We start from the raw sequence: 25,318 nt of genomic DNA, 5'->3' as shown, positions 1-25,318 counted from the left end.
TCAGACTCTGGCTACACCCGTGCTTCTTCCGAGGTCAGGAGTCTTTGAATAGGGTCCGAAGTGCCCCAGAAAATGGCTGCTCATCTCCGTCTCCCACCAGCCACCTCACCTTTAGGACACTGTCAGAACCGCCTCTTAGACCCCTCAGAGCAATTCCACACGTTCCCAATCCTTCCGAACTGTGGCCCATGATAGGTTGATGGATTGAAACTGGCCGAGTAGGGATAGTTACACGGTGGAAATCGGCAAGCTCTGCCCATCAGAGTGTCCCCTCCTCCAGGAGCCCCCAAGCAAGTACACACCAACACACTGCTCCAAAGGAGGTTATTTTGAGGAGGGGGCCCATTTCACTCCACCACAGGAAAACTTGCCAGGAACTTCTGTCTTTGCTGTGAGAAGAACCTCCCCAAACCAAAGCCTGAGAGATAACAGTGGTCACTCAGAGAGAGGCTCTGAAGGGCCCTGTCTGCAGCTCTTGTTGGGGTTGGGGCTTCAGCCAGCCCAGGGCACACATGAAGATCATTAGCTGTACCTGCTCCGTTGGTCACCTTTGAGGAAGCAGGTTAGCCCTAGAGTCTAGCTTCTGGGAGATATGGTCAGTCTTCCCTTTCCTGGCTCCCAGGTCCCTTCCAGAAGTTCTCTTCATTCACCACCTTTTTCTGCTCTCCTTGCCAGATCCAGAGTCGCAGAGAAAGAGGACAGTACAGAATGTTCTGGATCTTCGACAGAACCTGGAAGAAACCATGTCCAGCCTTCGAGGCTCCCAGGTGACTCACAGGTAAGCTCGAGCTAACCTTGGTGACACGCTCTCCCTGGGTCTGGAGGGCAAGGCCTCAGTGTCTCCCCACACCTCCACATGGGCACCCCAAGTTGACCAGACAGCCTTGGCCTCTGAACACAGGCGTTTGGAGCCCCATATTGCCAGCGCTGTGAGGAAAGAGAAACCCAGCAGCACCATAGCGGAAACCCTGCTCAGTCTTTCCTCTGCTTATGCTTGAGCACAGGGTTTCACCCGTGACAGGCTGGGTATAGGTGGGAAGCCGGCCTGTGATCTGTGGTACCTGTTCTTGCTGTAGGCTGCACTCTCCTCCTCTTTCAAGAGGGCTTCGCTTACTAAAACTCCTCCTGCTTTCCAGTCCCATCCCTCTAGGATGCAAGGACCCCCCCAACACCTGGGCTCATCAGCCTCTGCCAGCCAGGTGTCCTCTGGTCCCTTCTATCACTGCAAAAGGAGAGCTGAGTGCCCAGCAGAGCCTACATACTAGTACCCACAAAATCAACCCTGTGAAATCCCTCTCATCCCCCCGCCCTTACAGAAACCCCCAAGCCTCCAGCTGTAGGGTACACAGCTCTCTCGCAGCCCTTTTCCCAAGAGCAGCATTCTGGCAGTGGCCCCCGTGAGTCAGAATTTCCCATTCAGTTCCTTTGGGCTTCCCTGGGCTGTTCAGATGAGCTCATACTGTCAGCTCTAAGGGGGACAGAGGGCCCGGCTAAGTTCTGAGGGGGGAGGTGAGCAGGCAGCCAAGATTGGGAAATCATGGGGCACGGACATAAGAGACTAGAAGCCTGTGTATTAAGAACCAGAAACCTCTTCAGTTGAATCTCAGTAGGTTCCTCTCTGTCTCCTGGTGCTAGAAAACTGAGTGCAGAGTTGGGGCATGGGGTCAGTGGGAAAGGGACTTTTACTAGCTCAGGGCATGTCTAGTCAGGAGAGCATCCAGACATACTTGTGTCCTTTCAATATCAGAGGACCTGTTACCTTAGGGCCTCTCAGTCTGTGTGGGAAAACATGACTGCTGTTGAATCCCAGCTTGAGGGGCCTCCACCCATTGGCCCTAGGTCTCCTCGTTGAGACCTTTCTCCTTCCCTTTACCTCTCACCACCTCCCACATCCCCACTCATATCCCTGCCCTGAAAACACGGCTCTTACTCCCAAACGCCTAAACATTTTCCTGCCGACCAGAGAGGAAGTGGTCAAGGGTGTCTGAAGAAAATGGTCTGTGTTGCTTCAGGAGCCCCGATACAGCCACTGTCCATCTCACAAGCCCTAAGTAGGAATCCAGGTAGAGAGGAGGCTCTAACTCAGCGGAGTCATCCAACGGTCTAGTCCCCTATAGATGAGTCTTTCCCCTATCCAAGGAAGTTTCTGGAACATCTCTCCATGCCAAGTCGCCGGCCAGAATGGTGCCAAAGACGCTGAGAATTGCTGAGCTGCTGTAAGAGTCACACCCCAAATGACTCACCCACAGAAGCAGGGCAGAGGCAGCTGCTCCAGTCTCCTGGTGTCTCCATGCCTGCCCCGAGGCCCCAGGGAAGGGGGGAAGACTCTGCTTGGATGGGAAGGGAAGCCTAAAGCTGACTGGTTGACACAAGGGCCTGGGGGCCTCTGGCTCCTGTCTCCCTTTATGGAAAAGAAAGTTCCAACGGGCGCCTGGGCCTTCTGTTTACTGTGGACTCCGGGTCACTTCCTCTCTTAGCCTTTAGTTTACATTAGCTCTGGTCCACACTTGGATAACCCAAACACCAGTGTCCCAGCTTTTATGGTTCTTTTGCTTTGTAAAGTGCTTTTTATCAATCAATCTCTCCCTGTACCTTGGAGCAATATTCCCTAGACTAGAAAAAAAGACCTGGGAGAAGATACACATGCTGGACCCCACAGGCTGATGGGGGCAGTTGTGGGTCCACACAGCATGAGGCACCAGCCTTCAGAGCAAACATAGTCTCATCCCCGAGGGCCTCAGGGTTCAAGGGTGCCTCTGCCAAGGTTGCCCTTCTCCTGGGACTCACAGGGTGACTTAGACTCAGTTCCTCTTTTGGAAACTTGACTTCTGGGCCACATCCTCTATTTCTGTAGGTAGGTTTCCCTCCGTGAGAAGAGTCTGAAGTAGAGATGTTCAGGAGAAGAAACAAAAACTGACCTCCCTGAGAGGCAAGCCTGGGGCTAGGGACTGGCTGTAGGTTAGAAGATCAGCTGTGAGCTAGAACCCTTTCCCCCTGAGATCCAGAGATGGGGTTTAGTGCAAACAGCTGGATGGTTGTATTGCATTCCTTTAATCTCAGCACTCAGGAGGCTGAGGCAGGTGGATCTCTGAGTTCGAGGCCAGCCTGGTTTACAGAGTGAGTTCCAGGACAGCCAGGGCTGTTACACAGAGAAACCCTGTCTCGAGGAACAAAACCAAACCAAACCAACAACAATTTAAAAAAAAAATAGAGCCTCAAAATAGAGGAAGAGGAATTTTGTGTTCAGAGAGTAACATAGCGGGTAGGCCGGAGGCAGAAGTGAGTGGGGAACCCTCCCCTCCTTATGTGCTTGCTACAAACCAGTTCCCCTGTATACTCTCATGTTCTTGGCATGGTCTCCTGCTGCTCCTCCTGCTCCTCCTCCTCTTCCTCCATCATCATCATCAACACCATTGTCATCATCATCTCATGGTCCGCTTATTTTTGCTAAGTACTTACTGCGTGAGCCCCCGACCTTTCACCTGTGGTGAGACAGTCCCCACCACATTCAGCACAGTCATCCTGGGTCTGGTCCCTGATGATCCCTCTCGAGGTGCTGGAATACTGGGTGAGCATTCAGACTGAGTTACACCATGACTGTGGCTTCCCTGTCATCAGGGAACTTCCATTGTCCTCCCAGGAGATGGTGTTCCTGGGGAGGGCCACAGTATCTAGAAGCTGATGCAGACCTGCAAGGCATGCTGGGACTATTGGGCTCAGAGGGAAGGATGGGTGTAGGCCAGCGGAGAGCATGCTGGGCATCACTCATTGCCATGGGTCGGCTACAAGGACCAGTGTTGAATTTTCAGGACTCCTCCAACTCTGCTGAAGAAAAGGAAGACCATTTTCTGGGGCTCAATAGAGACCATTTGGGAGGGCTTTTCTTTTTTCAAGCAACTTACAATTAAAAACAGACAAGCAAAAAAACAAAAAACCCAATGGCCTATGACTAATGTCACAGATCAAAGATTCTTTTGCTTTGTGTACCCCACATCCAGCCATAGGTTGCCTCAGCTCACCCAGTTTTGGTGGCCCACACACCTCATGCATGTCACTGATTCAACCCTGTCAGGCCATCTTATAGAGAAGAGTCAAATCATTTTGAGCAGAGCCATTGCTAGGCTTGGTCGTGGTGCTAGCTGAACCAAAGCACTGACCACCGTTCTTGCCAGATCTCAGCCATATTTCCACTCTGGCCCTGTGGGAGAAGGACCTAGGGACTCAGGCCCTTTGGTATTTGCCTGCCTGCAGCTGCCTTGGCCTGGCCTCATGGCCTTAAGGCTTGTGACCTTGAATCTTGCTGTACCTTTCATCTGTTTTCCTGGGTTCTCTACCCATGAAGACTATGTCTGTTCTCTAGAGGGTTGGGGGTAGGGTAGGAGGTCCACTTCTTCCCCTGATGCCCAGGCCTATCGCTGACCAGTCTTCCTGGGGTCTGCTTTAATATTCAAGGTTCCTAAAAGCTTGTCTTGTACCTTCGACATTCGATTTTAGGTTTATCTAGATCTGGTCCCTGGGAATCAGCTAGCTCTTTGCTCACTGGGAAAGAGAGGTGATGGCCACCTTGACTGTCCACCCTGAATAAAGTGGAGAGTCAAGGTCTTCTGAGCTCTGGTGATCAGCAGCTCACTGGCTCATTCTGGTTCATTGAGCATCTATATATCAGGCCCAGTCAGATTTGTATGGCTACAATCCTCTCAACTCTACAAACCATACATAGGGTAGGTAGGCATTACCCCATCTCACTGATGGGAAACACTGGGCCAGCAAGATTAATTTCTTTCTTTGGGCCATTTACCAAAAAAAAAATGACCAAAAAACATATTAAACACTGGCCACACTTGCAGGATAGGCTTAGTATGGGATCCATGCCTTGGGTACTTAGTAGGATCATTGACTTAGTAGGATCATTGTCCTTTGACAGCCTGAGAGACCGTAACAAAGGAACATGCACTTAGAAGGCCTCACATAGGGACATCCCAATGAGTGGATGGCCTGAGGACTAACTCTGTGCTGTCTGCTCTCTCCTCAGCTCCCTGGAGATGTCCTGTTACGACAGTGATGATGCCAACCCTCGAAGTGTGTCCAGCCTCTCCAACCGCTCCTCTCCTCTCTCTTGGCGCTACGGGCAGTCCAGTCCCCGGCTGCAGGCTGGCGACGCACCCTCTGTTGGGGGCAGCTGCCGTTCCGAGGGGCCCCCAGCCTGGTACATGCACGGGGAGCGGGCACACTACTCCCACACGATGCCTATGCGGAGCCCCAGCAAGCTCAGCCATATCTCTCGACTGGAGTTGGTGGAGTCCCTGGACTCTGACGAGGTGGACCTCAAGTCCGGCTACATGAGCGACAGTGACCTCATGGGCAAGACCATGACGGAGGATGATGATATCACGACGGGGTAAGCACAGAGGCCGGCTGGCGCAGGAGGTGTGGGAGGAGGACGGCAGCAGAGGATGATGGGTTTGCTGGGCTGTGACAAAAGGCATCTGCACACAGGGGCTGTGCATGCAGTGACTGCCTCTGCAACGGGATGTGGCTTATTCAAGATGAGTGTGGTGGGTGGGGCTGGAAACGGAGGAGCTGATTGGTCTGTTAGGCTGTGCCCTTCTCCCTAGGCCTGTCTTCCTCCAAAGAGGTCTGGGAACATACCTGAAGCCCAGGTCTTCTGCAAACTGGGTAGACTGTGACTTAACTTGCTTCTGCCTTTGCAAAAAGAGGCCAGTAATGTCATCTCCTTCCACCTGCTAAGAGAAAGCAGAATTTAGGTGGAAGAACCAGTCAGAGAGTCGGGTGGTGACTCCACTTCCCCTGCCAGGGGTTCCCACTCTGACCCTTGGCTTATATCCTCTGTGGACTTTCTGCTTCCGCAATCCTTCCATCCATAATGCTACACCCTATTCCTTCCCCAGCCAACTAAGCCTTCTTTCCTGCCCATGGACCCTCAGCTTACCCCTCTCTGACAGGATAGACTTGGGGAGACAGCTGGGGCAGACATGGCAGTCTTGGGAGTGCAAAGAAGACAGGAAGAATTTGAACCGTTGGGGTTTGGGGTGTTCTGGCCAACGTTTTCAAGCCCTGAGACCAGAGAGCTGCATGGTTCTGGAAACTTCTCTGGTGTCCCTCATCAGACCTGCCCCCTTCCATTCTTCCTTTACGGTTTTCTGGGGTCTCCATCCCTTAGATACACTGTAAAGCCACAGTGGCCCTTTTCTTATCTCTCAGGTATCTAAAACCATGCTACCAGAGATGGCTGCTCCTAATAAAGCCCTGCGGCTTCAGGAGCACGGAAAGACTGGCGAGTTCCAGGCCATCCACCACTCCCAGCCCGCAGCCCACCCAAGGGGATAAACTTGGCAAGTCTGGTCAGGGTCTGTCCAGCTGATCAGGCTGCCCAGGAGCAAAACAAGTGACGCACGCACGGCTTGTTTACTGCCTGAGAGGTCCCAGGGGCAGCCCGACCTCACGCTCAGATCCGCCAGCCTGGAGCTGGATAGAGAGAAGTCCTGCTGTAGTCAGACCCCAGCTGCTGCTGTGGTCAGAAGCCTGGGATAGGGAGGAGGGAGAGCCAAGGTGGTGGAGAAGCTGTTCCAAACAGATCTCATGCCCTGGGAAGAGCCTGTGCCAGAGCGTCAAGTCCCCGTCCAGATGTGCCAGCCCCACAGAGCAGAGGGAAGCACAAAGGGGCTAAGGGCTCAGGACTGTGGCATCTGTGCTCAGGAATTCCAGGACTGGCAGGACCCTCAGCCTCAGGGTATAATCAGCTTTCTTACAACCCCGCTGATGTCCCCAAAGTACCAAGTACCAAGGCACACGAACCCTGTGTGGAGAGAGCCACTCTGACTAAAGTAGCAGGATTTGTAGAGCCAACTGTCTGAGCTCGAGCTAACTAGTTAGCCTCTAACTTTAATCTGCCTACTGCTGAGTGCACATAGCCATAGGACCACCTATGGCCCATTATGAAGATTAAGGAGGGTTAATATACATATAATTCTTTATATATTTCTTAGTATAATTCTTGGCTCAGTGCAGTTGCTCATGGTGTCAGAATCCCGGACTAACCAACGGACACACCCTTCCCCTCAGAGAGTGTACAAGAGTGTATGGTCTATACGGGTCCCCATTCACCCAGAATCAGTAGCAAGGACAGATCTAGTAGCTCCTGATTAATGCTGGGGACATGGTGAGGTATGGAGCACAGAGGGCTGAGGGGAAAGAAGGAAAGGAAATCTGTTGTCTTTGCCCACCTGCCGTCTGACTCCCATTTTCGCCTCTTTGCTCCCGTAGTGTGTGTGCCCTTGATTAAGTCAAAACAAAGTCCTCAGGAATGATGTGAATGAGGGCTGGACATCTCTGCTTACCCTGCAGCTGGGAGGCCAGGGAAGCATGGAGTCCTATGGAGAGTGTAGGATAAACGGCACGATGACGTCTGCAAAGTAGACGAGACTATAAATTGTGATGCTGTTTGCAGGGCCATTCCATATGTGTCTTTGACGGTTGATTTTCAGATACTGGTGACTTTCTGCACTAGTTTTAAGTGTTCTCTGCCCCTGAGTACTTGTCTCAGACCAAAAACAGAAGGGTGTCTGTCATAGCTAGGGTTTCCACTGCTGTGAAGAGACACTGTGACCATGGCAACTCTTAAAGAGGACATTTAATTGGGGCTGGCTCACAGTTCAGAGGTCTCCTGGCAGGAAGCATGAGGTGTGCAGGCAGACATGGTGCTGGAGAAGGGAGGAGCTAAGAGTTGCACATCTGATCCGCTGGCGGCAGCAGCCTGTGTGCCACACTGGGTCTGTCTTGACCATAGGAGACGTCTAAGCCCACCTCCAGGGTGACACACTTCCTCCAACAAGGCCACACCTACTCCAACAAGGCCAAACTTCCCAAGAGTGCCACTCCTTATGGGTCAAGCATTTAAACACATGAGTCTATGGGGCCAATCCTATCCAAACCACCACACAGTCCTGAATGTGCTTAGGAAGCCAGCATTGAAGGAAATCCATTTACAGTGTCCAGTGACTTTAACGCAGATCATTGCTCTTCAGTTAGCCGTTCTCAGACTATACATTTACGTTAAAGCAGGAAATGCTCGATTCCAGGAAATCCTTAGGTGACCCTGCAAACCTGAGCTGCGCCCCCTCACCCCAGCTTCCATTAATGCTTTCATCCCCACTGTGGTTCCCTGCTAGATTGTATCATTTATCCAAGTGAACAAAAGAGATGGCTCAGTGGTTAGGATCACTGGCTGCTCTTCCAGAGGACCTGAGTTCAATTCCCAGCACCCACGTGGCAGCCCACTCCCCGCCTACAACTCCAGCTGGAAGGGATCTGATGCCCTCTTCTGGTCTCCAGTGCCAGATGTGCGTATGATGCACAGAAATACGTGCAGGAAAAGCATGCATACAAAGTTTTCTTTCTTTAAGTCACTTTACTAAGGACGTTGTCTTTCCAGCTTATAAGATGGGTTGGGCCCTTCCTACCCACATGGTGACACTACCCACCCGCCCATCAGCTGGGTCCTACAGTATTTGAATGTCCCCTTTCCAGATTGCTGAACCTCCTTCTGCCCTCCCTGTGGGTGACATAGTTGGCCACAAGCTGTCCACGTGAGCCACAGTGGGCAGCAGTGGCCCTCGCCCTTTCTCAGTTATCACACAGGGACTGTCCTCTGACAGGTTCTTCCCAGCTGCGTTCAGCTTCGAGTCAGCTGTCCTGGCCCTGTCTAGCAGCAGGTGACTCCCTGGCTTGTCACTCAGCAAACTGGAGGTGCACATTCTTCAAACAACTGAGCACAGTAGATTGGAGAGAGACTCATGCACTGCCGCCAGTGGAGTCACATGCTTAAAATGAAGTTTGAAAATGAGTGAAGTGTGTTAAGAGCCACTGTTCTAGAAGAGACAGATTTAAATGCAGTTCACTGGCACTAAATATGTTCACACTGTGGTCCCTGGTCACCTCCCCCCACCTCCACTGCAATTCAGGTGACTGAGGTGAAACTCAATACTCATTCAACAGTGGCTCCCCTTCCTGCTCCCCTCTTGCCCCTGGCAACTACCATCTATGAGTTTAAATGTGGTTTGGACTATGCTAGGCAACTCACGCAAGTGTCTTTTTTTGTGATATATCCTACCTATCATCAAAACTCATTCATATTGTAGGATGTGTCAGAATTTCCTTTTTCATGGCTGAATAACATTCCCTGGAGTGTGTATACTCTGTTTTCTTTGTCTTTTTGGCTCTTTTAGTCACAGTTTAGGTTCAGGGAGCTTAGGTTCAGAAACCCACATTGGGTTACTATGGACCTTGTTATATAAATAACCTGTTTGAGTTCTTTGGGGCGTGCACATAGAGGGGAATTGCTGGTCTCATGGGAGTGCTGTTCTGTATGTCCTCTCTTGAGGAACCACTGTACTGTTTTCCATTGAGACAGGACCATTTTCCATTGCCACCAGTTCTGCGTCTCTGTAGTCTTACTGTTTATTCATATCTGGTTTAAGAAAAAGTAGCCATCCTCATTGTGTTAGTCAGCTTTCTGTTACTGTAGCAAAATGCCGGGACTGTAGAGATGGGAAATGTGTGGTTTTAAAGGAGGAAAGTTTAGGGTCAGAGTTTGGGGATTTAGTGCATGGCTGGTTGTCTCTGTTGCTTTGAAGCCATGACAATGCAGTAAGTAGGTCATGGAGGTGGGACTCGGTGAATCCAATGGCCCTGTGGATGAGAATAAGGTCTCCTAGCTTTTAAAGGCACGCTCCTAATAACCTAAGGCATAATGCTAGGTTTCACCACCTCCCAAAGCTTCCAACACACGACCTCTGTGTAACACTTAAAATCCAACAGTGGCAATAATGGTGATGATGATGATGATGATGATGATGATGATGATGATGATGATGATGCTGCTTTTGGTTAGTTGGGGGTTGTGTTGGTGGTTTTTTTTTTTGTTGTTGTTGTTGTTGTTTAGTTCTGGCTTTTGAAGCAGAATGAAGCCATAGAGCACAGGTTGGGCTCGAGTGCACTATGTAGCTGAAAATGACTTTGAATGAATTCCTGATTCTCCTGTCTCCACCTCCTAAGTGCTAGCTCATAGTCATGTACCGCCACACCTGGCTGTTGTTGTTCTGGTGAAAATGATTGTGCATATTTCAATATATGTATATGATGTGGTCAGATCAAGTAACTGACAAATCTATCAAGGAAGACGTCATCCCCCTGTGTCGGAAACATTAAAAATCCTCTCTACTAGCTCTTTTGAAATATACAATTAATTGCTGTCAACCACAGAATATTAGAAGACATTTCTCACACTTTAGTAATTAATGCCATAGAATATTAAAAGTTACTCTTGGGACTGGCGAGGCTGCTCAGTGATTAATAGTGCATGGTGCTCTCACAGAGAACCTGAGTTTGCTTCCTAGTTCCCATGTCAGGTGGTTCACAGCCACCTGTAACTCAGCTTCAGAGGGATCCCGTGCCTCTGGCTTCCTTGGGCACCTGCACTCATGGGCATGTATGACTGACAGACAGACAGACACAGACAGACAGAAAGACACACACACACAATTAAGAATAAAATACATCTTTTTTAAAAAATCACTCTTCAGTCCCAACTGTACTTCTGTACTTGTTAGCCTCCCTCACCCCCTACCTCCAGTAGCCACCACCCTCCCTCCATCTTCTGAGAAGACCACATTACTGACTGCAGCCGATACAGGCTTCTCCATCTTCATCCATGTGACTGCGAGAGGCACAATTACATTCCGTTTATGGTTGAACAGCATTCCTTTACGATTTACGATGTATATCACATTTTCTTTATCCTTGATCCGTCAGTGGGCACACAGGTTGACTCTGTGCCCTGCCTGTTCTTAATTGTGCCACCATAAGGTGTGACTGCAGGAGTATCTTCAGTATACCCAGTCGTGGGGTTGCTGGGCCAGGACGGGTCTATACCCTTTCTAGTCGTCTGGGGATCCAGCGTGTTCTCTGGGATGCTTGCCCTAGTTTTCATCCCCACTGTCATCATGTCATCTCCCCACATCCTCAACCAGTATTTTTTTAAATAATAGCCTGTCTAATAAAGGGGAGAAGACACCCCATTATGGTTTTGGTTTGCACTTCCCCAAGGATCAGTGATGTCTTTAAGTGATTATTGACCCTTTAGAGCTCTTCTCTCTAGAAATATCTACTCAAACCCTTTGCCCTTAAAAACATTAGATTATTTAGACTTTGCTATTAGACTTTTTTTTAAAATATATTTTGGGTAGTAATCCTTTATCATGTACATGATTTGCAGATATTTTCTACCATCTGGTGGTTGCCCATCTTTTTATTGGTAGTGTCCTTTGATGCACACACACAAAAATTGTTTTGGTTTTAGGTGGTTTTGGTTTTTTTTTTATTTGTACCAAGGTCTTACTCAATATCCCAGACTGACCTCAAACTCAAGATCCTCCTACCTCAACTACTCGGGTGCTGGAATTGCAGAATCATAACACCATGCCTGGTTCAGAGCGAGCGAGCGTGCGTGCGAGCGTGCGTGCGTGCGAGCGTGCGAGCGTGCGTGCGTGCGAGCGTGCGTGCGTGCGTGCGAGCGTGCGTGCGAGCGTGCGTGCGAGCGTGCGTGCGAGCGTGCGTGCGAGCGTGCGTGCGAGCGTGCGTGCGAGCGTGCGTGCGAGCGTGCGTGCGAGCGTGCGTGCGAGCGTGCGTGCGAGCGTGCGTGCGAGCGTGCGTGCGAGCGTGCGTGCGTGGTGTAGGGGACTGAGAGGGGGAGCTCACTGTTTTCTAGGCTGTTTTTGAAGTTCTGGCCTCAAGCAATCCTCTTTCCTTGGCCTCCTTAGCAGCTGGAACCCCAGGCACACACCATTACACCTGCTGAAGGTTTCATTTGAAGAAGTCTAGTATATCTATTTTTTTTCCTCTCCATCGCCTGTGCTTTGGGGATCATATCTAAGAAATCACTGATAAGTGCAAGGGGATATAGTTATCCTCCCGTGTTTTCTTCTAAGAGTTTCACAGCTAATTTTAAAAAAGAAAAATAAGGGGTTGGGGATTTAGCTCAGTGGTAGAGCGCTTGCTAGGTCCCTGGGTTCGGTCCCCAGCTCCGAAAAAAAGAAAAAAGAAAAAAAACCAAAAACTTCCAAACCTCTACCCCAGAGTAGTATTGCTGCCTCAGAAAACCGCATTTTCCTAAAAGTTCTCCCAAAATTGTGAAGTAATTATCTTTTCCATAGTATTAATTCTTATGACAAAGTTCTTAATAGTCAGCTGGACTCGGCCTCATAATAACTCCTGCTGATTAATTCAAATATTATTGTCTGGGAAAAATGAAATAAGTAATTCCTTGTTCAGATGTGTCAGCAGGTTGCTAATGAATGATTGCTCAGCTACTCTGTAGACAGAGAGAGAGAGGGAGGGAGGGGAGGAGGGAGAGAGAGAGAGAGAGAGAGAATGAAAGAGAGAATGAGAAAGAACACACAGGTCCCCACCTAATGTTAGTGCTTTCTAAACTGAGCCAGCTTTCCGGACCGCTCCTGTCTTGGTGCCCCCTCCCATGGAAGTTCTCAAGTTGTCAGCAAGCCTCTTAAAGCTGGCACCTAAACTGATTGCTGGCCTGACAGCAGAAGGAGTCCTGCGGGGTGATAGTCAGCCCATAGCACTGCAGACTGTCATAGAGGACAGCTTGGGACATTTTTACCCTTTGAAAAGACAAAAGGAATTTGTTTTTCTAAAAATAGTGGGGTCTGGAATTTAATCTAAGTAAGAAGTTAAGTCTCCCGGCCATCTGTCCTCCCATCCCTAGCATCCAGAGACAGGCGGGAGGGAGTCGAGGCCAGAGGCAGACTCAGGTGCTGGGACTGAGCACTGCAGAGAGAACAGGAAGTCAGCATCTCCTCACCCCACCCCACCCCCATCTCACTCCCGGGATGTGGTTCGGACTTGTGTCTCCATGTCTGTCTGTGTCAGGGCTGGTCTGGGTGGGCTGCATTGGAACTCTGGCAGTCACTGATGGGAGGTGGCAGGTCAAAGCATCCTCAGGCCTGCCGAGCCCCACAACTCCAGGGGGTGCTGTTTATAACACAGAGGCACATCATCTGCATCCTTGACTGGACTGCTACAGCACAACCTATGCCAAGGGCCACAGAGCAGTAGGCAGCTTCAGCGGGCTCCATCTTGAGGGAGCTGTGGGTAAACATAGAGGGGCTGTGGCGACTGCCACACCCTGTCTCTTCCAGGTGGTGTCGTGCTCTGTGTGTGGCTAGATGTTCCAACTTCTTGCTTCCTCCCCCATCCTCTCCTTTCCCTCCCTGGCCTGTTCTCTTGCACTGCTCTTGGGGGCTCAGCAACAGATGGGATTCGTTTCCTCTTTGGCTCTAAAGTGTCCTGGCGTTAAAAAATGTCAAATAAAATAAACCATGGGCCCCTGCCTTCTCCCAGACTGGCTCTTTATCCCAGAGGCACTGAGCTCAAGTCTTAAAGAGATACCTTTAGTCTCAGAGCACAGCATCCTACCTCTGCTCCTTAAGAGCCCCTGTCCATGGCTGTCCATCTTAGCTCACATCTGACAGGCCCCAAGATGCTCATCCAGCTCTGCCAGGGACGAGAACCCCGCATGGGCACTGGGTTTGCAGTTTTCCCAAAGAGCCCGCTGAGTGCGGTTGGACAGGGAAGAGCTGCCCTCAATCTTGTTTTGCCTTTGCTGTCTATTTCCTGGCAAATCTCTAGGCCTCCCTCTGGTGGGCAGCTGGACCAGCTCTTTCATTGGCCAGTGAATGCAGGGTGTGTGTGTGGGGTGGGGGGTGGAGCAGACACAAGGGGAGGAGCCAGTGCTCAAGTGCAGGATCTAAAACGGAGGTAAGGGCTAGGGATATAGCTCAGTGGTAGAGCACTGGGGAGGCCCTGGGTTCTATCCCCAAGTGTTTTTCTTATCACCGTGGTCATATGTCTAAGGAGGAGTAACTTAAAGGAGGAGGCGCTTACATTGGCTCCCAGTTTGAAGAGGCACAGTCCATCAAGGCAAGGAGGTAGGGTAACAGGACTATGAAGTGACTGATCAAACCACATCCACTGACAGGAAGTAGAGAGCAGCAGACAGGAAGTGGGCCAAGCTATAAAACCTCAAGCCCAACTCTAGTGGCACACTTCCTCCAGCAAGGCTCCTCCTCCTAAAGGCTCCACAACCTTCCAAACGGTGCTAGGGGTCAAGTGTTCAAACACACATTTCACATTGAAACCATAATAGTGTAGTACGAAAAAAATGAATGAATAAATAAACGGTAGGGTGGATACTTTCTGGGTCTACAGAAAAATGAAAGGAAATGCAGCTGAAGTAGAGAATGGTTGTTGACTCTTTGGGACAGCACCGAACAGTTGCAGTGCTGGTCTGCAGATCCATGTGCACTTGGCATATGGCGTCTTCCCACTCACTGCATGGAAAGGAGCAGTGGGCTAATCTAGGATCTGGAGTTCAATACTGAACACCTCTAGTTTGCTGTGTGGTGCTAAGCAAGTCACTTAACCTCTCTCTGAGTCTTAGTTGACTCATCTGTAAAAATGAAATTGAAGCCAGGCATAGTGGTGTACACCTTTAATCCCAGTACCTGGTAGACATAGGTAGGTGGATCTCTGCGAGTTCAAGGCCAACCTGGTCTATATACTGAGTTCCACATTATACAGGGCTACACACAACACCACAGAAAGATTTTTAGCCAGGCTACTGGGGCACACCTTTAATCTGACTATTTCGGAGGCAGAAGCAGCCAAATCTTTTGAGTGTGAGGCTACTCTAGTCTACAAAGCAAGTTCCAGAAATAGCCAGGGCTACACAAAGAAACCCTGTCTTGAAAAACCAAAAGGGGTGGGGGTGGGGAACAGATTATTTTTGCCAGGTGGGGCGCAAGTAGAAAAGAATGTGTAAGAGCACTTTGAAAAGTACACAGGGACGTTAGCTTGAAGTGCTTATTTCAGTTTCATATTCTTCTTGCTTAGCCAATGGCTTCTGTCTCAGAGGTTGTTAGACTATTAAAAATAACATTCCTGTTTTTCCTCCCTCCCTTCTTCCCCTCTGTCCCCTCCCTTCCTTTTATTTTTGAAAACTTTAAAAGATTTTTTTTATTTTACTCTATGAGTATTTTGCCTGCATGGATGTATATATTCATCACACACACACACACACACACACACACACACACACACACACACACACACCACACACCCTGAGCATGCCTGATGCCCACAGAGGTCAGAAGGGTATGGGATTCTCTAGAACTGGAGGTACAAATGGTCGCTATATTGGTTACCTTTCAATTGCTGTGATCAAATGCCATGGCCATGACAACTTATAAAAGAAAGCATTTAATTTGGGGTTCGCAGTGCCAGGGGGCTAGGGTCCATGACCATCATGAGAGGGAGCATGGCAGCAGGCAGGCAGGCAGGCAGGCAGGCAGGCAGCAGGCAGACAGGCAGGCAGGCAGGCAGACAGACAGGCAGGCAGGCAGCAGGCAGACAGGCAGGCAGGCAGGCAGGCAGGCAGACAGGCAGGCAGCAGGCAGGCAGGCAGGCAGGCACTGGAGCCGTAGCTGAGAGCTCACATCTTGATCCACAGCCACAAAGCCAAGAGAGCTAACTGGGAATGACATGGACTTTTGAAGCACACCCCCAGTGGCACACCTCCTTTAACCATGCCACCCCTCCTAATCCTTCCCAACCAGTTCCACCAATGGGGACTAAGCATTCAGCTATATGAGCCTAGGAGGGCCCTTCTCATTCAGATCACCCTGTGTCGGAATCTGAGAATTCACAGCTGTGAATCACCCTGTGTGCACGCTGGGAATGGAAACCGGGTTCTCTGCAAGAGCAGCAAGTGCTCTAAACTTTCAACCCACCTCCCTAGACTCCCCTCCCCTTTTTTGACAGGGTCTCATTATGTGGTCTAGCCTGGCCCCACCGTGTAGCTCAGTCTGCCTTAGAACCCATATATATACGGTAAACGTGTGTGTTTGTGAGAGAGAGTGTGTGTATGTACTCCACCTTATTTTGTTTGACACTGGAGCTCGCTGGCTGAGCTAGACCAGGTCATTGAGACCTGGTGCTGGCGTTACGGGTACATACTGCCATGCCTGACTTTTACATGGATGCTTGTGGTTCAAACACAGGTCCTCACACTCATACAGCGGGAGCTTTGCCAAGCAAGCCACGTATCCTTAAACTCAATCATTCCTCCTCCAAGTTCTGAGGTTTACGGGGTGTCCCGCAAAACCGAAGCCAAAGGGAAGTTGCTTAAACTTGGTAACTGATACACTGGAATTAGGCCTCGAGTTCTCTTTGGAAGAACGATTTCACTGCTTTTCAGTGCTGTCTTGACATCCCTTTGGTCCCCCAGGCATGCATTTAGTAAGACAGGCGTTTGAGATCAGGTTCACCAACACAGGGACATCACAGCTGTCAGCAGCAGGGGCTAAAAGCACACCGCCATCCTGCTGGGTCCTCTTCCCAGCTAGGTGCGGTCAGATGCATTCTCTGCTGACTGGAGCATGGTGCCTCTGTCTCCTAAGACGTGAGACTTAAACTCATTGCTATGTTTACTTTAGATACCATAAGGACTCAATGCATTCTAGCCGTCACCAGTTGTGTGGTGACTGGCATCAACACACTGACAGGCCTAAGATGTCACACGCATGTCCTAAATAATGGTAATGCTGTATTTCCAAGTGTGTGTGCGTGTGTTTGCCTTCTTGCTGAAAATTATGTTTCTGATCTTCACTGGGAGTAAGGAGTTACTCTGACCCTTTTCACTTATGCTTGCAATGTTCTTCTTTGACAAGTGGTACCCACATGTGGCTTGGGATCTGGGTCATGAATACAGCATACAGCTATGCACAGAACTAAGCTAATTGTAGGAAAGGAGAGATGGCTCAGGGGCTGGGCGTCTGCCACTCTAACAGAGGATCTGAGTTCAATTCCTCGCACCCATGCCAGGCTGGCTCACAACTACTTTTAAACCCAGCTCGGGGGGATCTGACATCTGGTCTCAGAGGGCCCTTGCACCTCATGTACATAAACATATACACACGCGTACACAGGATTAAAAATAAAATAAATTTACAAAGCACAATCTAAGAACTAAACTAACTGTGCTCAGGTTCACAGGGACTCTGGCCTTCTCCTATCGTGACCTGGCTCACTGGGCTTGATGTCCCCTACTCAAACGTTGCTTACACACAAAGGGGGATTTGGGCTAGTATCTTAGTTCCCTGTGTGCTGCTTTAACACAATACCACAAAGAGGTCATTTATGGAGAATAGAGATTTCTTTCTTATATTTCTGGGAGATGGGAGCCCAAGACTGAAGGGCCAGTCTGCTGAGGACCTCCTGTGTGGGGAGTAGAGGGTCAAGAGAACTCCTCTTTAACTCCTGCTTTAGTAGGAACTCACCCCCATTGGAACTAACCAGGGAGAGATGGCTCAGTGGTTAAGAGCACTGGCTGCTCTCCCAGAGGTCCCGAGTTCAAATCCCAGCCACCACATGGTGGCTCACAGCTATCTGTAATGGGATTCGATGCTGTCTTCTAGTGTGTCTGAAGACAGCTACAGTGTACTCACATACATAAAATAAATGAAATCTTTTTTAAAAAGTCCTACATTTTAACACCATCGCACTGAAAATTTTCCAGCACATGCCCCGTATCTCAGGTGACACATTAAGCCATATGGGTGAGCACCTCCGAGTGAGCTGATCTGGGGCACGATTGCATGGGGTGAGTAGGGTGTGCACAGGATATTGCTATGGGCCTCTGAGGCTTAGAGATTTCTAGGAGGTTAGGGACCCTACATGGGTCAGGGAAGAATGGCTATTTCCCTTTCAGCTCCCATTCATTATCAAATGCAGCAACTCCTGGAGATACCAGCTGCAGCGCTTTGAACCTGTTCTGGCTAGGTCCCAGCCACAGGTGCCTGCAACCACGTCAGGTGCATGTATATTGTCAGTGGGGAGAGGAGAGTGGTGAGACACCGACATTGCATGAAAGGGAGGGAGGGAGGGAGTGCGTAGAATCTTAATGGAAGGGGTTAATTTGAGAGAGCCCTTGGCTCTCAAAATTTCACTTTATTCTCAAAGCACAATGGTGGACCATTCTCGGCCTGCAGAGTTGGTATGTGTCTTACGCAGTGTTTCTTAAAACCTGGAGCAAGCCAGGTATTCCAGAGGGGCTGCTTGTGTTACCGTGGCAACAGATGCTGGCTGAGGAGGGGCCCCTCCTCTGGGTGTCCTAGTAACCTACAATTGAGCTGCTCGAGTTTTCACTGAGTGTGATGATGTGCAATTTGGCTGACAGGCAGGGAGGATAGGCATCGAAGGGAGCTGTTGAGATGGGTATGGCTTTGCTCTACCAGCCCCACCCACCTGTCTCCCGGTCCATTTGTCTCTCCTCTTTAAATTGTCAGCCTCCTCCTTTGTTCCGCCACCCATATGTTTTCTGTGTGCCTCAAAGTTTCACACAAGCTAATATGACCAGAAGAGCACAAGTTTGGAAGTTTGATAGGCTGGGTCAGATCTCGTCTCTGAGGCGTCAGGGAAGCTGTGTGTTCTAAGTATAGATGACAATATGGGACTGGGATTGTTGGAAGGCGACAGAACCCAGTATATATAAGGTACTTGGTATGCAATAGCCGTTCAGTATATGTAAGGGACGTGGTGTAAATGTTTATGTCCCGCTTCTCCTGTTTGACTCTCTGGAACTCCTAAGCTACAAAAGCCATCTTGGAAATGGAAGTTTCCTGCTGAGGTGGCAGTGTTTGGTTGCCACACTCATCTTTTCACAATCCCCTCTCCTCGGGGAGCCTTGCTTAATTTACCCCCATTACAGTGGGGTTGCTCTCTGACTGGGCTGCTCCAAACCTCATGTGCATAATTTGTGCTACAGTAATTTGTGCTTTGATGATTCCTTGACAATTGTAAAGGAACGGCTTGTGGAGCACTAACATGGAATTATCTCATTTAATCTTAGCAACAATACGAACGAATTCGACATTCTTTACCTTGATTTACAAGCTAAGAAATTGGAACTCGGCTTAGCTGGATGGTGGGATTCCCTAGCTTCAGAATGGCAGAATCAGAGCCAAGCCCAGACCCCCGACTCCCATCCCAGTCTACCACCTGCCTTGTTGTGTGTATCTTGTTTCCCTAAGACCTGGGAGCATGTCAGAGGCGGGATCACCGGCCTTCCGCTGGATCGCTGGATCGGCAGCTTTGCAAAGACAGAGACCATGGCTTCTCCTGTCAGCAGCTTGGGCTCTCAGACCATGCTGCTAAACACGCAGAGACTCATTGTTAGAGACCCTGCTGACATGCCCCTAAGCAACCTCTCCATCTTCCTCACTTTGGGGAGCCACAGAGTGGCCACAGCTGGGAGCTCTGGGCCAGGCAAATGAGCAACCCAGGCTTCTGCATGTATGTCCTTGCTTGACTCCAGCTCAAAGACATAGCTGTCCCAGGATTTTCCTGTGGGGCCAGCTCAGGCCTCTGGGCTATCAGATGTCTCTGGCCAGGCAGCAAAGCACCATTCACTGCAGCTGAAGGAAGGCCAGCAGACCAAGCAGGAGGTTTACCCACCCTCCTCTCTTCAGGAGGGTGCACCAAAGAGGCTGAAGACAGTTCGTGCTTCATGTTCCGATGACAGTGGTGCAAGCACCAGCATAGAAGTCTGCATAGAAGTCTGGATTTGAAAAGCAGAATAGAAAAGAGATCCAAAGCGTGTGGCTAGGTCAGAAACGGATAGACCCTCACTGAATCTGGGAGGCAGGCTTAAGGAGAGCAAGCAGGTGAGAGAGGGTAAATCCGAGCGTGGGGTAAAGTTCTGTGCATATCCAGGAGTGGGAGGGAGAGATGGACAGTGTGGGAGAGCCATCTGAGCACGATGGTGAAAAGTGACTGGATGTAGAAGCAATGTGTGTGCACGATCGCCTGGGGATGCACAGCCACCTATGCACAGGTCTTTACGGAGTAAGCAGCGTCAGAGAGGAGGAGGGACTTCCCAGAGGAAGTGAATGATCTTGCACTTGATCCAGAACAGGAAGAGCAAGTGGAATGCTCAGTCCTCACTTCTCTCCTCTGGTTTGTATTCACGGGCTATGCCCTGAGTTGTTCTCCTTTCTGTCACCACCTGTCTGGAGACAGAGACCCAGCTCTCACCCATCCTGGCTCTTCACACTCTTTCCGCCCCTCTTCTCACTGCTCCGCCCCTCTTCTCACTGCTCCGCCCCTCCTCTCACTGCTCCGCCCCTCCTCTCACTGCTCCGCCCCTCCTCTCACTGCTCCGCCCCTTCCTGTCTCAGGCTTCCTCCACTGCCCCGCAGACTTCTTTCTCAGACACTGTAGGTCTGATAACTAGGGGCACTTTAGGACTGGCACTACCTACGTGTGGCCACAGATCTGGCGATACATGTGGCCACATATGTGGCCATAGAGCTGCTAGCAACAGGGGTTCCCAGGGCCACTGGTGTTCCACTGAATGTTATTAGGAGAGGAACAAGATTTATCTGGCTGTCATTTCCCTTTCCAATCCGTAATGAGCTTGGGGAGAAGGGCCCTGGGGATAGCCAGTGGTTCCAGCCCATGCTGAAGTGAACTTTCTCCAGCTGTCCCCTGCTTTCTGGAGTCGCCCACGCCCACCCGTCAGGGCAAAGCACTTCCAAGTGTGCTTTTCACTCCAAGACCCCATTGCCCTCTGGAGGCAGCAGCTATTCAATCTCACCAGCTTCTTCACCTGCTCCCGAGGTAAGTTCCCTTTTCTTGGGAAGCAGAGCGACAGTCTACGGAACATTCCAGAGCCTGATTGACTATAATTTAATTTTCGGTTCGCTATTTCCTACCGACCCGGGATGTTACCTAGCCTGTTTTTGCTTCACTCTTCATGATATTTGTTTCTGAGTTCAGCTATACTTGGTAGAATGGCTACAGCATGGCAGACAAGGCAGATACAGGAGAAGAAAACATGGCTGTTGTCCTCAGGGTCATATAGAACGAAATGGCAAGCAAATGCATAAAAATTAAAATATAACCTTAAGTAATGCTGTGTGCTATAAGGAAAAGCAAGGCTGAGTGGTGAGCAGCGGGTGTAGGCCAGTTGACGTAGGATGATCAGGAAAGCTTTCTTTGATCCAATAAACAGGAGAGCGTGTGCAAAGGCCCCAAGGCAAGAGTAAATATATGGTCAGGGAACCAGAAGGAGGTCAGTGCCACTGAAGCCAAGTAAACGGAGGACAGCGTGGTCAGAAATGAGGTCAGGAGTTAGCTAGGGGCCAGGTGGGCCATGATGAGCACCGTCTGTTTTCTTGTGGGAGGAAAAGTGTGACAGGAGACCTCTGCAACAATGCAGGCATGCGCGGATAGTCACACCTGGTGTAGAGCCGGAAGCACGAGGGGGCCGGGATTAAATGAGATGGTACACACCCACATCCGGACACACACATGCTTATACACATGACATACACATACAGTGACACTTGCCCACCATCTCCCACCCCAGCTCATCAGGCACTTGCTAGAGCAGCAACCTCTCCTCCCACTGTCCTCCCTCCTCCCTCCCCAGTATCCCGTCTCTCCTCAGGGATGGCAAGTGAAGCCTATGAAGATGCTAGCTTACCAAGAAAGATCTGTTGAGGCTCACTTCTCTCCAGTTCCCAACTGCAGGATGGTGGGAAAGTCAGGGCTTGGCAAAGGTTACATAAATATTTGCTGAGCACTAGCACAGCTGGGAGCAGGGCCCCTTCCTTCAGCTGGTTCATTTGCCACTGGGGAGGAATCTCAGCTGGGACTAGAGACTGGCTTTGGAACTCTCCGTGCGCATCTGCCGACTCTCAATGCCCGCATTCAAACCGTTCCACAGCCTGACCTCCATACCTTCCAATATGAGTCCCAGGCTGGCCCTGCGGAGGGATCTGGCAAGAGGCGATACCACAATCTGCAGAAACCCTCGTCTAGGAACCAAGAGACTTGTGCACAGGAATGCCATGCACATCACTTACCTGCTCCTCTGGGCCTCATCTGTAGGGCCTGTGGCTGGCTGTGGTGACCTTTCAAGTCTTTTCAGCTCTGGTCTCTGAGTTGAATCTGGTCCAGGCTTCCTGGCACCTCCTCCCGGAAGAGCCTGGAGGCAGACTGGGACATTAAGAGAGAAGAAAAGCTCATTCCAAGATCTATGGTAGACCTCAGACATTGCCAGTGGGTCAAGAAATTCCTGACCTAGGAGTGCCATCATCATGGGCAGGTTCCCTTAGGCCACTGTCAACCCTCCTGACCATGGATGATCTGAAGGAAGTATAACAAAGCTAGCTACCTGACCTTAGATCACTGGGTCCTTTGAGAAAAAGAGCCAGACATCAGTTTTCCAGATATTTCTCTCCAGGTCAAACAAAACCAAATGAATTCATCAAGATTTGGAAGTCACTGGGAGATCTTTGAAGCAGGATTAGGGATGTAGCCAGAAATTTTTCTAACAGTGTGGGGGAAAGGGTTCACTTACTGACTCCCTCTCCCAAATCGTTTCTCTTTCCTTTCCCTGTCCAACCATTTTTTGTTTAATTCTTTCTCTCTCTTTTTTTTAATCACTCCATTTTATGCCTGTCACTGCCAAGATACTACATACATAGGAGGCTGAGACAGGAGACTCACAAGTTCTGAGCTGGTCAGAGCTACTTGCACAGTGAGACTCTGTCTCAAACAAATGAAGGAGAGAAGGGGGATGGGGGTGAGGGAGGGGAAGCTGTTACTAGCTTAGCTCAAATGTATGGGGGTAGTCTCTGTGTCCAGTCACCCACAGGACTGGAGGGAGGTTCTCTGATGACCTGTGGAGGAGCAGGGGGTTTCCATTTGAGAAATTCCATAGCCTCAGAGTTGGTGAGAAAAAAGGAACTGGGCAGGTCAAGGGATAAAGCAAAAGTGTCTACTCAGGGACTCAGTCTACCAAAGGGACTCACCAGGAAAGCAGGAATGAGATCAGGCCCCAGCTAGGTGACACTGGTCCCCAGAAATTCTTAGCCAAGTGACCTCAGAATGCAGAGCATGCCAAACTACCTGGCCTGTGTCTTTTTTTGCTTGCCCCATTCTAACCGACCATATCAGTCTTTGAAATATTTGTCAGGGACGCAACTGAAGCCACTCAAAACCTCTGTTAGGTATCTTTGCTGAAAAGGAGACATTGTCCAAGAGGGCCCTGACACTCGTTGGAGACCCTTCAAGATCGGGGAGTGGGGGGAGTGTGTGAAGGAAGCATAAATCATCCCCAGTAATCCGTTGAAGGGCTCACGCACACGGGGGACCTATCCTCTGCTCTGGACGTTTTCCAGTCTTTCCAAACCTCAGTTTCCCCTTGTAAAGAGGCAGTCTGATGGTGCTGGCATGGGAGATAAATGAGGTCATAGCTCCTGAGGGATCTCTGAGGAGAAGTGCCAAAGGAGCACAGAGGACGTCTATCTGACACACACAGGCCTTTTTCCTCTCACCCTCATTGGCTGGCATTTCTTTCTGGAAAAGTGCCTGGTACCCAGCTCCCTTTCAGCAGGTGTCTTCCTTCTCTGAGAAAGGAGCACTCGGAGTCAGCTCTACATGCCTCTCCTCTGTGGCCAGGGCCACCATATCACCCCCATTCTGCCACACCTCCATGATGGGCAAGGTCAGGGCCTCTTCAAGCACAGGAGTAGGTCCTGTTGCCAGGGAAGGCTGTTTTTCTGATTTGACAAAAGCCCGGGACAGCATTCCCCTTTAAGTTGCAGCCCAATTACCAAAGTGCCCTGACCTGTGGGCTGAAAATAGCAAGTGCTAATTTGCATGCTATTTATTTAAGTAGTGAAACCTCTTGGGCCCTGCTTCTTAGCCTGTAAAAGCCCACTCAAGCCTACACAAAAAACTAGGTACTCCACAAGGTGCAGCTTGAAGGAGGAAAGGGGGACCCAGGGAGGGAGTCTCCTGTTCTGCTGAATTCTGGCAGCTTAGAAATCCATTTTGGGAAGGAGATCTTCAAGCCAGGAATTCCCTTAACAAGGACCAGGAAGCTGAGAGCCTTTCCTTGTGGCTAAGCTGCTGGCCAAGACTTGTTCATGGCCTGGTCCCCTAGTCCCTTTGGTGGGGCAAGATGTAGCCAGAGTCAGAGGAGACTGCTGGGTAGACAAGCTGCCAGTATAAGGGAGAATATGGCCCTGTGGTCTCTGAGTGGCTGTATGTACACGCGTACACACACACACACACACACACACACACACACACACCACCCTGCCTCTGAGTAAACTCCCATCTCTTACCCTTCCTCGGATCCTCCCTCCAGCTCTGACCAGAAAGCCACAAAGAAAAAAAAAAAAACAAAACCTTATGGAAAACCTACAGCTAGATTTGGAGAACAAAATCCCCTGTGGATGACATTCTTCTGGCTGACACAGCCATTTTATTCAGGATTCATGCTGGCTGGGGCTAAAGAGAATCCCTCACGGTGCTGTAAGTTGTTCCCCAGATGACCCAGGCCAACTCCAGCTCAGCAGTGGGGACAGAACCTCCTGGGATTCTCTCTCTGTGGCTGTGGTGAGGATGGGGAGCCCAGGACAGTATCAGGCCAAGGATAAGTCCAGGGACAGTATTTCTGCACCAAGACAGAAGAATGTATTAGACCATTTACCTGGTGCTTACTTCCTACAAAGCTGGCAAATGCATCGTTCCTATGTCTTACCCACCCAGACTCCTTATGTAATAAAATCTTCTTGTCTCACCATGCTACGGCATAGTAATCCGAAAGGTAGAGCTGCCAGGGTCACTGCAGCCTTCCCCTTTCCTAGGATCTCTAAATGTGTTTGTAGAACTCAACAATGGTCTACCTTTGATATAAGCGTCCTCCCTCCAGCCCAGCCTAATCAGGGACAAAGGTCCCTACAACTAGGATTCATTCCTCAGAGCCCCAGGTCAGTGCCCCTGGGTAGTCACAGGTCCGGGGAAAGTCAGGCTTTAAGGGGAAAACTCAAAGCCCGTCAGGCCTTAGCCCAGGCTAAGAGGAGGTGGGCTCTCAGATATGTCCCCTGCTGCTCACTAGCTAAAGCAGAAACTACAAGGTCTAAGGACCGAGAAGCTCAGTCCCATGGTGCTGTCCACATGAAGTTGTTCAACTTTGTAAAACTTTACTGATTTATTTGTGGGGTGTGTGTGTGTGTGTGTGTGTGTGTGTGTGTGTGTGCGCGCGCGTGCTTGCTTCTGTGGCTGTGTGTGTACCACGGCCTATGTGTGGATGCCAGAGCACGATTTTTAGGAGTCTCTTCTCATTCCGCTTTGGCCATCCAGGGAATTG

The 25,318-nt window shown here is 50.1% G+C and overlaps 1 protein-coding gene and 1 long non-coding RNA gene across 8 annotated transcripts in view; one reads left to right on the top strand and one right to left on the bottom strand.

Moving 5' to 3' along the window:
• Nav1 (neuron navigator 1) overlaps positions 1-25,318 on the top strand; it is a 253,346-nt gene that overhangs the window by 148,074 nt on the left and 79,954 nt on the right. For 5 of the 7 annotated variants that reach the window (NM_001427517.2, XM_087581658.1, XM_087581657.1 and 2 more), the window contains 2 exon segments: positions 676-778; positions 5,033-5,398. In NM_001427517.2, coding sequence (NP_001414446.1) covers positions 676-778; positions 5,033-5,398 — 469 coding nt within the window. 7 annotated transcript variants of the gene reach the window in all.
• LOC148001634 (uncharacterized) lies at positions 18,977-25,126 on the bottom strand. Its single transcript, XR_015635963.1, has 3 exons — positions 24,246-25,126; positions 20,305-23,481; positions 18,977-20,263 (listed from the first exon to the last, which is right to left on the bottom strand). It is a non-coding gene; the product is annotated as an uncharacterized LOC148001634 (long non-coding RNA).

This window comes from Rattus norvegicus, chromosome 13, assembly GCF_021556685.1.
Source record: "Rattus norvegicus strain SHRSP/BbbUtx chromosome 13, alternate assembly SHRSP_T2T, whole genome shotgun sequence".
Classification (NCBI taxonomy): domain Eukaryota; kingdom Metazoa; phylum Chordata; class Mammalia; order Rodentia; family Muridae; genus Rattus; species Rattus norvegicus.
The sequence above is the reverse complement of the archived record's forward strand: the minus strand, read 5'-3'. Positions and strand labels throughout refer to the sequence as shown.